Source organism: Lynx rufus, unplaced genomic scaffold, assembly GCF_022079265.1.
Source record: "Lynx rufus isolate CCGP_SWC_20201006 ecotype Redwood Valley unplaced genomic scaffold, mLynRuf1.p SCAF_2, whole genome shotgun sequence".
NCBI lineage: Eukaryota > Metazoa > Chordata > Mammalia > Carnivora > Felidae > Lynx > Lynx rufus.
Genome location: NW_025814834.1, coordinates 189,168,090 through 189,181,475, shown reverse-complemented (window position 1 = coordinate 189,181,475; position 13,386 = coordinate 189,168,090). Strand labels below are relative to the sequence as shown.

The following is a 13,386-nucleotide window of genomic DNA, read 5'->3' as shown; positions in this document are numbered from 1 at the left end:
TCGCATGTTTTTATTTCTGCTGTTTGCCACAGTGCCCGGCACTCAGAAACGTTTGCTTTGCAGGTGAATTGATTTTGTTATGCATTCTAGCAAATTAGATACAAGATTACTATAATGTAGAAAGAACCTTACAAATAACATTTACATACCCGTACAAATGCATGATGTCCTTGGTCCTACACCCTTATTTCAGAGATGCTACGCTTCATCAGAATATTTTAGGAAATCCAGTTTGAGAACTGTCTTCACATACGCTCTTAGAGGCCAGCACGTAGCACAGTGCCTAGACATAGCAGGTGCTCAAAAAATACTTGTATTCTGAACCAACCAAATCTAGTCCCAAAAGTCTACTATTGAAGATTAGCCAATGATGGTTTTTTCCTGGAGCCACGTTTTATCAGATTTGGCCTCCAATGACTTCTGGCTTTTTCTGAAATTTTCAACTACATTCAAAACAAGATGCAGTCTGAAAGAGGATTTCTGTGTCCATTTTGAGCCATAGCAGCAGAGTTAAAATAAATAGGCAGACCCCCCCGACCTGTCCAAAAGGGGCTGTTTGGAGGAGGAAAGTACCCATTTGAATATGTAAATTGTGCTTCGCTTAGGACAATAATAATTCATACTTCATTGTCTCAAACTCAAGTTTAGGTTAGTGACACAAGGATAGTTATAGGTCAATGGGAAGCCTCTAGATTTCACAGAGGTGATGTGTGCTTCCTTCCAACCACGTGGAGGGATGGCTGCCCTTCTACACTGGTTCCGGGGACTCAGGCTGCTAATGCTAATCATGCAGGCCTTCCTCAGTTAGGAATAAAAATTTTAAAGTAGAATAGCTAAAATAGGACATTGTTCTAAAGTAAAATAAAATTAATGAAAAAAATAAAATGTTTAACATAGAACAGCTCTCAGGAACAAGTGGAAAGTCCAAGACCTTAAAAACATGCTTCTTAGGGTGCCTGGGTGGCTCAGTTGGTTAAGTACCCGGCTTCGGCTCAGGTCATGATCTCGAAATTTGTGAGTTTGAGCCCCGCGTCAGGCTCTGTGCTGACAGGTCGGAGCCTGGAGCCTGCTTCGGATTCGGTGTCTCCCTCTCTCTCTCTCTCTCTGCCCCTCCCCTGCTTGTGCTCTGTCCATCTCTGTCTCAAAAATAAATAAACATTAAAAAAATAGTAAATGAAAATACGCTTCTCAGATGAGCACCTGAAGTCAGAGGGGTTGGTTCTTGATTCCAGGCAGCTGTACTTCTCCCCTCGGGATAGAGTATAGATTTCCCTTCTAGCCCCCCCCTGAGCTATCCTGTGCCCAAGGAGCAGGATCAAGTGACTGAGAATTCTGGGACTATTTATTTATTTAAGCTTTGTGACCTTGAGTGACCCATTTCCTTAACTGTAAAATGGAGTATTTACTTCCTCTCTGGGTTGCTTTGTGAATTAAATGCAACACATAAGATAACTAGCATAGGGAATGGCACGTAAAAAGTGTTAAATAAAAGTTAGATCTCTCCTCTCTCTCTCTAGGCTTTCTCCCTTCCCATTATACACCCTTCCATTTAAAATAACAGTAATAATAACAATTAACATTTATTTAGTCCTTTCTGTGTGTCAGGAATTGTTCCTTGCACTTTACTCTTTCCCTTAATCCCCCATACAACCCAATGGCATGGTGACTGTAGGCTTAAGGACAGCAGTTCTCAAAGTCTGGTCCACGGACCCCTGGAGTTCCTGAGACCCTTTCAGGCTTAAAACGATTTCTTTTTTCTTTTTCTTTCTTTCTTTCCTTTCTTCTTTCTTTCTTTCTTTTTATTTTTGAGAGACAGAGAGAGATAGAGCATGAGCAGGGGAGGGGCAGAGAGAGAGGGAGACACAGAATCTGAAGCAGCTACAGGCTCTGAGCCGTCAGCACAGGACCCAATGCAGGGCTTGAACTCACAAGCCTCGAGATCATGACCTGAGCCGAAGTCAGACGCCCAACCGACTGAGCCACTCAGGCGCCCCAAAACGATTTTCTTAATAATCCTGAAACAGGAACGAAAATCACTGTTGACATTTTGCAAAGCAATGGTGGGTAAAGCTCCTGGCGCCTTGGTGTGAATCTAGGCTGTGGCACTAAATGGTATTGGTAGTTCATGTACTTTTCCCTGCCATATGCTCACGGTGAACAAAACAAAAAAAAATCTCACTTAAGAATGTCCTTGATAAAGCGGTAAAAATTATTCTTTTTATTAGACCTTGACCCTTGAGTATACATCTTTTTTTTAAATTTTTTTTAACGTTTTTTATTTATTTTTGAGACAGGGAGAGACAGAGCATGAACGGGGGAGGGTCAGAGAGAGGGAGACACAGAATCTGAAACAGGCTCCAGGCTCTGAGCTGTCAGCACAGAGCCCGACGCGGGGCTTGAACTCACGGACCGCGAGATCATGACCTGAGCTGAAGTCGGCCGGTCAACCGACTGAGCCACCCAGGCGCCCCTACGTCTTTTCAATATTCTGTGCAACAGTGGAAGGCACGGGTAAAGAACTCCATACTGATATTATGATGGTTGTCTCCAGGAAAAACATTGCTTTTAGTTTGAGCTGAGCTAGCTGCATTTCTTGTAAAATACCAAAGGGTGACTGACAAACTAGGGTTGTTCAGACTTGGTTTTCTTGAAATACGAGCTGAGACTGTCACTTCATGAAACAAGTTTTTGTTACCAAGGGTAAAATTTGAGCTTTTCAATGGCTTTTCGAACACTTGTATCTAGTACCGTGGGCTTGACAGCTTTCCAGTACTCAAAGACTTTTCTGATGAGATCAGTGGGGATATTGATGAAAATGTTATTTTTAACGGTATATAACAAAATGTGTAAACATTTGAAAGATCTGCATAAGTCAGTGAAGCGGTATTTTCTAAATGATCCGCGCCAGATGTTACAAGATCACGCATAAGTGATCCAAAGGGCAAGAGTCAAAGACCAGTGGATTTTAATGTAACACAGTACAAAAAGTTCATTAATATGGTATCAGATTTCAAGTTGCAACTAGCCTTTAAGAAACTACCACCCGCTGAATTTTGGTGGCGCTGTCTCTCTCTGTCTCAAAAATAAATAAAACATTAAAAAAAAATACCCCTCTCTTTTTCAACTACATATCAATGTGAGGCCAGATTTTCTTCACATAGTTTAACCAAAACAATATAAGAATGCAGAATGCGGAAGCAGATATGAGAACCAGCTCCTTTCCTGTAAGCTGGGTGTGAGATTGGCAAAAATGTAAACCAATGCTGCTCTTCTCACTCAATGATTCTTTATTTTGAAAAAGTATTTTTTTCACAAAAAAGTTATTTCAAAAATATTCATTTAAAGTGAGAAAAATCAACCACAGGTTAACATAAACAATGAAAACAAAAGCTCTTCGGGGCCCTCCATTTTTAGAGTATAAAGAAATCTGAGACTGAAATGTCTGAGATTCACTGACTTAGGGAGACAAAAACTTGTCCAATGTTCATAGAGTTAGTAAGCGGGGGACCCAAGCGTCAAGCAGCCTGACTTCCCAAGTCAGTGTTCTCATGAATTTTTAAAACAAATTTTAATGTTTTATTTTTTGAGAGACAGAGTGCGAGCAGGAGAGGGGCAGAGAGAGAGAGAGACACAGAATCCGAAGCAGCCTCCAGGCTCTGAGCCATCAGCACAGAGCTCGATGTAGGTCTCAAACCTACGAACGCGAACCAGGAGATCATGACCTGAGCCGAAGTTGGATGCTCAACCGACTGAGACACCCAGGCGCCCCTCATGAATTTTTTGATGCAGAACTTCAAAAACATGTCTTACCTCTGAGAAACCGGGAGTAGATCCCCTCAGGGTTAGGGAATCCCAGGCAGGGAAGCAGACACAAGGTGCTCCCAGTTTCACTGATCGTGCTCCCAAGAGCCTTAGCGTTCAACGCTATTCCAATTAGAGACTCAGAGGCCTCTGGAACCTTTACCTGAGGCAGATGAAACTTCTTTCCCTTTAAGTTGTGAATAAAAAGATGACTCAGTCTTGCCTCACAAGACTCAAACTTTTTTTTTTTTTGCCACAACCTACAGTAATAAGGAACTTTTCCCTCCAATGCAGCTGACACTTTCAGAAGTATACATAAACCTGAAACAAAAGCTTCATGAAACAGTATCTTTACCATATATTTTTGAATCTATTATTTCATTAAAAAGACAAGCGGGTCATAATTTATTAAATGGATTTTACAACCACCTGCAGTTTGAAAAATCGGAACACTACAGTATTTCTCTTGGATGGAAGATATCAAGCTGACATATATTAATACAGGCAATTCCCTACTAAGGATCAGAATCTTTCCGACCAATGCTCATGTATTACTTGGTTATTTGACATTTGAAACATTTCCCGTGAAACAAGATGGTTGGGAAAGGAAGTAACATTCACTAAGGATCTATTACATGCATTATCTCATTTATTACTCCAACAAATGATCCTGACTGGAAGAAAATACTCCATCACACAGATGGGAAAAATTAAGGCTCAGAGATTAGTAACTTTTCTAGTGTAGTAGAATTTGACGCCAAGACACTTGACTCCCCAAAATGTGCTTTGTAGCACACTACAGTATTTTCTTAGGTTTATAATCACTCACTCCAAACCCTGACTTCTTCTCCAAAAAATAAAACCAAATAATCCCTATTCAACCCAAATTAAGCAGGATATTATAGAGCCTAATCACCATTTATGGGGATAATCTTTGTAGAGGTCATCCTTAATTATAACTTGGGCTCTCAAAAACACATTCTCCACAGTGGTAGCAAGATTCTTATACCCCGCAAATTCCCCAGTTGACTCCTAAAACAAGCCACAGCAAATGGGAACAGAATTCTCAGTGATTTCAGAGGCAGCAGGGAGACAAAGAGGAGATGGGGACTGTTTGAGACATCCCCAAGGCCATTAGGGGAAATCTAGGCATTTCCAGGGTGGAGACTTAAGGAGGTAGAGTCTGGCTCCTTTGCCCTGACTAGGTCTACTTCATTTCCATACATATTCCCACTGTCTTGACATCCCTTTCCCTACTCCCCAGGAGTATCTGGGGAAAAAGAAAAACGCTCCTTTTGCTCAGCTTTAAAAGGACTCTGTTGCTAAAGCTGAAGTATGAACCACCATTCCTGATACAAGTGCCTGAAGCAGAAACAACTTTACACTCCGATACTGAAAGATGGCAGGTGGAAGGATGGGTAGGTGAATGGTTCTTGAGGAACCAGTCTGAATATGCCCATCGCAAACCCGTTTCCAGGCCTGATAAAGTGATTCCTGGAATGAAAAGCAAAAAGCACCCGCACACTCCCCCTGCTGGTGCAAGCCTGCTGCTAACTGTCCATCACGAGGTCAGAGGAATCCTAGCTGCGGCCCTCCACCCCGAGTATTGGCTCACGTGGGAGTGAAGCGTCACGTATTTATGTCCGTGTGGCTGAAAATTCAGCTGTTGGGTGTGCTGGGCTTTCGCCCCAGGAAGAAGGAGAACTGGAAGCACTGACTTTCTCTTCCCTCCTCCCTTCCACTCCCTCCCCAAGGACGAAGGGTTGCCTCCGCTCACCTCAACTTGTCTTACCTATTACGTTCTTCCTTTTTGTTAATTTTTATTGGTTTAAATTCAAGTTAGTTAACACACAGTGTTATCACATCCTTTGTGACTCCACTATCTATGGCTAGGCACCCCCCGCCCCCAAGCTAAAGTGAGCAAACGAACATTTTATCAGTCTTTTATTTATATTTTTGGAGAAGATCTACAGTTTCACGAGAAACACTGATTTTTTTCTCAAACAATAGAAAAAAGTTAAAAAAAAAATCTAGGGTCTAGTGTCTTAGAAGAATAAAACAAGTCTCTTCAGCAAGCATCGGGCCAATTCAGACGGGAGTAACCAGTGAAGCAGGAGTCACACACAGGAAGTTCACATTTATCCAGTTTTAGGAAGAACCCAGATGTCGTCTTGTCTGGTTCTGTAAGGTTCCAAGTGGACCGGCTCAGCCTAAAACTGGCAACAAGCTGACCAGCACAGCCTCCGGGGGCCGTGTCGTTTGGACACGGGTGGCTCACTCTCCGGGAGGCTGCATCTGTTTACAGAACTCATCGAACTGCTGCTGCTCCAGCTCTGTCATGACTCGGTTGAGGGCATAGATCTGAAGGGAGAAGCCGACATGTTAGCAGACGAGGCAGCTGCTAAAGCAGACACCACAGGCTGGGTCAGGGGCAAATGCCGGGCCTGGGGCAATAATGCAGGGACAGTGATAACGGAGCACAAGAGACGGCTACTGATTCCATCTGGAGCATGAGGAGAGAAGCAGGCAGGTGGCTTCATCTGGCTTTTGAAGCTTCAGTAGGATCTGGACAAGCAGGGAAGAAAGGACATACTAGGGGGCGGGCAGAGGGTGGTGTGACGGAATAAACAGAATGGAAGAGTACAGGATTAGTTCTGGAACCTTCAACTATGCTAATATGAAGGATATCACAGCGTGTGGGGAGGTGGAGAAAGCACTGAGGATGTTGAAGCCTTAAATGCCCTGCCGAGGCATCTGGACTTTGGCCAGACTCCGGAGAGCCAGCAAGATTAGTGCGCAGGGGAGCAACCCGATTGTATCTCTGCTTTGGGAAAGATAACTAGAGACCATGTGAGGGATCAAGTAGGGGAAAAAGAGATTACAGGCCCCTTAGGAGGCATCATCACAATAGTCCAGGGAGGAGGCGGCAAGAATATGACCACGTAGGGCAGGCAGCGGCGGTGGAATGAAAATCGCAAGAGACATTCTCAGGTGAAAGGTGGGGTATCTACCTCATTCCTCACCTTTATCCTTGTGGTGCTGATCTGTCCACTAAAGAACAGAAACATCGTAAAACGCCCCCAGTTGTAAAAGAGAAAAATGAAGGAGTGTGTTTGTGTGTGGGGGCGGGGGGATGTAACTTGGATCAATTTAAGAGAAGACAAGAAAGGGGGAAAAAAGAAACCGAGCAGTGAGACAAATAGAAAACACAAAATAAAGAGCAGAAAAGGCAACCAAATGTGTAAGAGAGGATCACTAACCATGCAAGATGGTTCTTTGAAAGCAGTAGAGAAAATCCTGCAAACCTATGACAGGGTGAACGGAGATAAAAAGGGGGAGACACAAACATGACTGGCATCAAAAAAAAAAGATAATCACTGATCTAATGGAGACTAACTCCAAGTATTATGAACTTTGTGTCAATAAGTTTGAAAACTTAAAATGAAATAAATTCCTACAAAGAGTAAAATGATCAAAACTGACTACATAGAAAGGGTGAATGATCCTACAGTCCCCCCATGTGTCTACTGTGGTGAGACCCTATAATCTCTAAGGAAAATGGGAATCCCACACAGTGATGAGGACAGTTACAAGCAACATAAATGATTATCAAAAAGCAGAATACTGATGGTTAAGGGGCACCTGGGTGGCTCAGTCGGTTAAGCGTCTGACTTCAGCTCAGGTCACGATCTCGCAGTTCACGAGTTCAAGCCCTGTGTCGGGCTCTGTGCTGACAGCCCAGAGCCTGGAGCCTGCTTCAGATTCTGTGTCTCCCTCTCTCTCTCTCTCTCTGCCCCTCCCCCACTCGTGCTCTGTCTCTCTCTCTCTCTCTCTCTAAAATAAAAACTTTAAAAAAGCAGAATACTGATGGTTAAAATGGTTAGCTTTTAGGTTATGTACACTTTACCACAATGAAAATAAATGCATAGATCTGAATAGTTAAAAAAAAAAAAAAAGAAGCAGCAGAGTGAAGAGAGCCAGTCACAGAATGTAGTAACATATATAAAAATTCAGAAACATGCACAACTAGATAGTATACCGTTAGGCCACAAAGTATCACTTGGGGGTACACAGTGGAAGAGTAAATTGGTACAGAACAGCAAGGGCATGATCGGCATAAAATCAAGAAATTAGGCCATGCTAGTGGGAAGGGTTGGGGACAAGACCAGAGTGGGGCCCGAGAAGCTTCCAAGTTCCTGGTCATGTTCTATTTCTTCAGTTGGGTGGTAGGCACAGGGTTGTTTTATTCATCTCCTTCAAGTTGCACACATTATATATACATATGAATACACATACTTCTTATATATTATATGTAGATTAGATATAGATCTATAGATATAGGTATCATATATTTGAACCTCGGCTTCATCCGTTCATGCTTTACTGAGCACTTTAATCTGCATCTGACTGAGCTGGGGACTAAGAAGGATATGAAGTAGCTTCTTGGAGACCAGAAGGCAGACTGGTAGAAGGGAAAATAAAATAAGCAGAGAAAGAAGGGACTCAAAATAGGTCAGCAGGTCTGAGCCAAGGAATGAAAGACTTTTGAGAAGGAAAGAGTCGCTAACAGTGTCAAATGCTGCTTCACAGCCACATGTGCCCTCTGTTCCCATTTACCCCCCAACATCGCTCCATCACATTGAACATTCTAGAATGTGCCATCTTTGTAGAACTGAATGGAAACTGTGTCTCCTTTTCCCCGCAAGGGTCTTGCTATTTCTATCTTAAGAGACTACATCCCAGGCAGCACAGATAAAGCGAACAGCAAGGTCACTGTGGGGCAAAGCAAAAAGCAGGAGCTGAAGGTCAGATTTAGCTGGCAGTCCTGCCCCTCGATCCCTCAGTAACTAGGGTTCTGTGCTTTAAAGTGAGGATAATACCTTCTACCTCACAAAGTCACATATCCTCTATCTCTTCCTTATGCTAGGCAGGATTTACAAAGGTCAGAATAATGGGAGGAGTAATAAGCCCTAGTGTGAAGATACACATGGTCATGCATGTGCGGGCTGGCCCGTGCCTGGGAATGTTACATTTCAATATTCCAATATTCCATTGCAGCATATCACCATAAACACTATCAGTCCTTCAATTCAGAATCCGCACAAGTAAAAGCAGGCCAAGTGCCTGGAAGCACCCAGTCTCTGCTAACAACCTGCTGCCATTTACTGCGTGCTCTCTCGGTGCCAGGCCCTGTGCTAAGTGCCTTACATACATTTCTGTTCCTCATGACAATCTTGGGAGGTAGAGGTCATCATCCTCGTACTAAGGGGGGACTGAGGTTCAGAGAGATGAAGCATCTTGTCCAAGGTCCCATGGTAAGAACTGGGGTTCATAGAGGAGCGGGGATTTAGAGTTGGACTAATAAATCTAACCTGGGGAACCTCACCAGAAGGATGTCAAGAAGGACAAGAATGTCCCTGACAGCATCTTTCCTTACAGTGTGCACAAAGGACAGCTGCCTCAGGCTGTTTCTTAGAGCAACCCTGCAACTGTTCCCCAAAGCGCAATGCAATAAGAACATCTGGGGCCTGGATCCAGGTGGGGACGGGGAGGTGAAGAAGGGGAGAATAATTTGTTAGAATCCAAGTCCACAGCCCTCAGGCAGTCGGTCTTAACCCAAAGGTAGATTTCTGTGTATGGATTAACTTCAAACACTCTATTATACAGTTTACTTAGGATAAAGCGCCTCCCCCAATGAATGCAGCTCCATGAAGGCAGGCATTCTTCTCTGCCTGGTCCAGTCACGGGTCTCAAGCTCCTGCAATGGCGCCTGGCACCTAGTAGCAGCTCAGGACTTAATGAACGGATCAAATCAACAAAAATGTGAAGTATTTCGCTATCAAGTAGGAAAAGAAGTGAGGAATGAGAACCCTCTTACACTGCTAATGCACACTGTATCACCTCTTTGATGGCAATCTGGCAATGTCTAGTACAACGGAAATATACACAGCCATTCTACTTCTAGTTATAGATGCTCTACGGAAATTCTAGCACAGGTGCCAAAGTATCTATGACATCGAAAAGTTTTTCACTACAGTAATATCTGTAGTAGTAAAAATCTACAAGTAATTTAAATGTTCATTACTGGGGCTCCTGGGTGGCTCAGTCGGTTGAGCATCCGACTTCAGCTCAGGTCACGATCTCACGGTCCGTGAGTTCAAGCCCTGCGTAGGGCTCTGGGCTGATGGCTCAGAGCCTGAAGCCTGCTTCCAATTCTGTGTCTCCCTCTCTCTCTGCCCCTCCCCCGTTCATGCTCTGTCTCTCTCTGTCTCAAAAATAAATAAACGTTAAAAAAAAAAACAAAACGTTCATTACTGGAAGAACGGGTAAATATACCCAAGTGGATTCATAAAACAGACTACTGTATCTCTTTTTCTCCTATGCTCATTTCTTTTGTTTCTTAAACTAAGAAACAGACTCTTAACTATAGAGAACGAATTGATGGTTATCAGAGAGGAGGTTGGGGTGGGGGGGATGGGTCAGGTGGATAATGAGCACCAGGTGATGTATGGAAGTGTTCAATCACTACATTGTACACCTGAAACTAATATTACACTGTAAGTTAACTAACTGGAATTTAAATAAAAAGTAAAAAAATAAAATAAAATAGATTACTGTAAGCAGTGATGAGTAATAAACTACATTATTATAACATGAATAGTCCTAAAAAACATAATGTAGGCAAAGGGTCAAATAAAACACAGAATTTTATTTTTTACTTATTTATTTCTTTTTTTAAAGGAGGATTTTGTCAAGTTTTAATTTTTTTTAATGTTTATTTATTTTTGAGAGAGAGACAGAGAAAGAGCATGAGTGTATGAGTAGGGGAGGGGCAGAGAGAGAAGGAGAGAGAATCCTAAGCAGGCTCCACACTGCCAGCACAGAGCCCAACGTGGGGCTTGAACTCACGAACTGTGAGATCATGACCTGAGTTGAAGTCAGATGCTTCACCAACTGAACCACCCAGGTGCCCCTACTTATTTATTTTTTGATAATTTTTTTGAAGATTTTATTTTTAAGCAATCTCTATGCCCAACATGGGGCTTAAACTCACACCCCCGAGATCAAGAGTTGTACACTCTACTGACCAAGCCAGCCGGGTGTCCCAAAACACAGAATTTTATTAATATAAAATTTTAAAACACAAAAGAACATTGTATATTGCTCAAGGATATCTATTAATATATTTGAGTGTAAAAGCATAAAACATTATAATGGTTGCCCACAGAAAGGGAAAAAGGGTATAAGACAGGAATGGACAAAGAGGACTTCAAATTCATATGTAATTTTTATTTATCTGAAAGGCTCCAGGCGAGTATGACAAAATATTAATCACCACCAATCTGGGGTGCTGAGTACGCAGGTGTCTGTTATAATAGTCTGTTCTTCCGTATTTTTTAATGTCTCAAAAAAGGAACGAATAAAATGACTAGAAAGAGGGAAGACAGTGCAGCAAGCTTTCTTATGATACTAAATACTAAAAAAAAAAAAAAACCCTACATGTCTGGATGTGCTCCAACAAAGGTAGTGTCAACAGTTTAGCTTTTCATTCTCAAGTCGATTGTGTCGACTGAACAAAGGAACAGGTCTGGTGGCTATAGGACCTGCGCCTCTTCTGGTTATGAGCAGCTAGCTGCTCCCGGGCCAAATCCTGAACATCTGTGCTAGAGGGTATCCAACACTTGTTGTCTCACTCTGACCCCTCCCTCACATGTCCCTTCTGTTTTTCCTTTCTTCCTTGCACAAAGGCTCTGCACCACGAATCACGTGGGGACGGTCAGGGCTCTGACAGTAACCTGGCATGAGACTCTGGGCTGCCACTCCATCATTCTGGACCTCGATCTCCTCCCAGGAGAGCACCTGCTTTCCTGGAGGCAGAACTGCATCACAGTTCTCTCTCCTGTCTCTATTCCAGCATCATCTCCAGCAGACCACAGGTATACTCGCCCATCTTTATCTCACCTCTGCTCTTTGTCTTTGCTTCAGCTCCTGCTGGGCTGATTTCTGCTTGGCCTTCTCCACTCTGCTGACAGGTTCTTTAACTTTGGATTTTTCTTTGCGGGAAGGTGGATCCATGACTTGGCTTCTGAACGCTTCCTAGCTCTGATGATGCAGAAGAGACTGATGAACAACAGAAAGAAGGAAAGAAAAGAAAAAAGAACTGCCGGTCACTTCCCTAACAATCCCTGAGCTCAGCCCCTTCTTTTGACAGGGAAGGCAGAGTGGCCCGGTGAAAAGGGTGCTGGATTTGGTGGACTAAGACTGAATCCCACCGCCATGACCTTGCTGGGCGTCCCTGGGCGAACCGTTATAATATTCTGTTTTTCTGTATTTTTAAATTTATAAGAAAAAGAAAAAGCAAGAAATGAATAAAACTAATATAAGGAGGGAAGAGAGTGCACCAAACTTTCTCCTGATATTAAATACTTAAAATCCCCTCCCCACTCTGAGCCTGTTTCCTGTCTGCAAAATGGGCCAACAGCCACATTCCCTTCCTCCTTCCAAGGCCTGCGGCGTGAGGATCAAGCCAGAGGACCTCTGAAACGTTCATACACTGCAGCGCGGTTCTGTGAGGACACCGCGGCCCGGCGGGGCCGGCCCACGCGTCGGAGCGGATCCGCGGGGAGGCCCGGGCCTCGCGCGGTCTCCGGCCTCCGACCCGGCGCCTTCCCACGCCCCGCCGGCCCGACAGTTACGGCCCCCCTCCGCCGAAGGGTCCCCGCCTCCCGCCGCTCCGCCCGGGCCCGCCCGCCGCAGCCTGCCGCCCGCCCGCGGCCCAAGCCCAGCCCCGGGGTACGCCTCCCCGCCCGCCGCTGCCCTCTCCGGGGGCAAGATGGCGGCGAGCAACGGCCCGGAGTCGCCGCCGGCACTTCTCGCCTCGGGACTCCGGGGCCCGGCCGCGTTGTCGTGCAAGACCCCACGCGGGACACCCCCGCCTTTCCCTACCTCCCGGCTTGGACTCGCGAGCCCGCCGCGCCTAGGATTGGGCAGGGCCGGGGGCGGGGCCGAGAGGCGGGGGGGGGGGGGGGCTGGCGCGCTTTGAGGCCCCGCCCCCGGGAGAGCCGCGCGTGCGCAGAGATCACATCTGGCCATTCCCAAGTCATTCCAGAGTGTGAGCTCTGGGGCAGGGGCGGGAGGTGACTAGCAAAAGCTTTCCCTGGGATATTTTCTGGGACAGCTACTAGGCTTTGAAGAGTGAGATCTCAAGCCGGGACGAGAATTGTTAACTTCCTGGCCTTCACTATTCTTAATTCGAAGAAAAGTGTGGATGGTGACCGCCGCCTTCTTGGTTTACAAGCTCGTTAAGAAGACCAAGGGAGGGAGGTCCTGCTGGCCACAGTGTTTGGAAAAAGGAAATCAGGACAGAAATGTAAATAACCAATATAAACATAGAGAAACGTTCAAGCTCATCGATAATACATAATTTTACATTTTTTTATAATTACAATTTTACAGTCATTTAAAATAATTTTACAAATCAAAATAGCTGGTCATCGTTTCTCATTTATTAGATTAGAAGGATTGAAGAAAATGGTAGGTAAATGACAACAGAAATCTTGTTCCGTCTAATCGTAATAATAATAG

At 44.4% G+C, this 13,386-nt stretch overlaps 1 protein-coding gene across 1 annotated transcript; it reads right to left on the bottom strand.

Annotated features, from left to right (window-relative positions):
• Positions 1-5,730: 5,730 nt before the first annotated feature.
• On the bottom strand, positions 5,731-12,791 carry SVBP (small vasohibin binding protein). The gene is made up of 3 exons (XM_047085779.1): positions 12,748-12,791; positions 11,764-11,904; positions 5,731-6,162 (listed from the first exon to the last, which is right to left on the bottom strand). Exons 2-3 carry the CDS (start codon positions 11,875-11,877, stop codon positions 6,076-6,078), a joined length of 201 nt encoding a protein of 66 aa, XP_046941735.1. The 5' UTR covers positions 11,878-11,904; positions 12,748-12,791; the 3' UTR covers positions 5,731-6,075.
• Positions 12,792-13,386: the final 595 nt, after the last annotated feature.

What these genes read in the sequence shown, in the direction of transcription:
- SVBP (XM_047085779.1), bottom strand. Translation starts at nt 11,877, where the DNA reads ATGGATCCACCTTCCCGCAAAGAAAAATCCAAAGTTAAAGAACCTGTC. An exon ending in AGCAAAGACAAAGAGCAGAG is followed by an intron (nt 6,163 to 11,763) that starts GTGAGATAAAGA and finishes TTCTCCCTTCAG; the next exon opens with ATCTATGCCCTCAACCGAGT.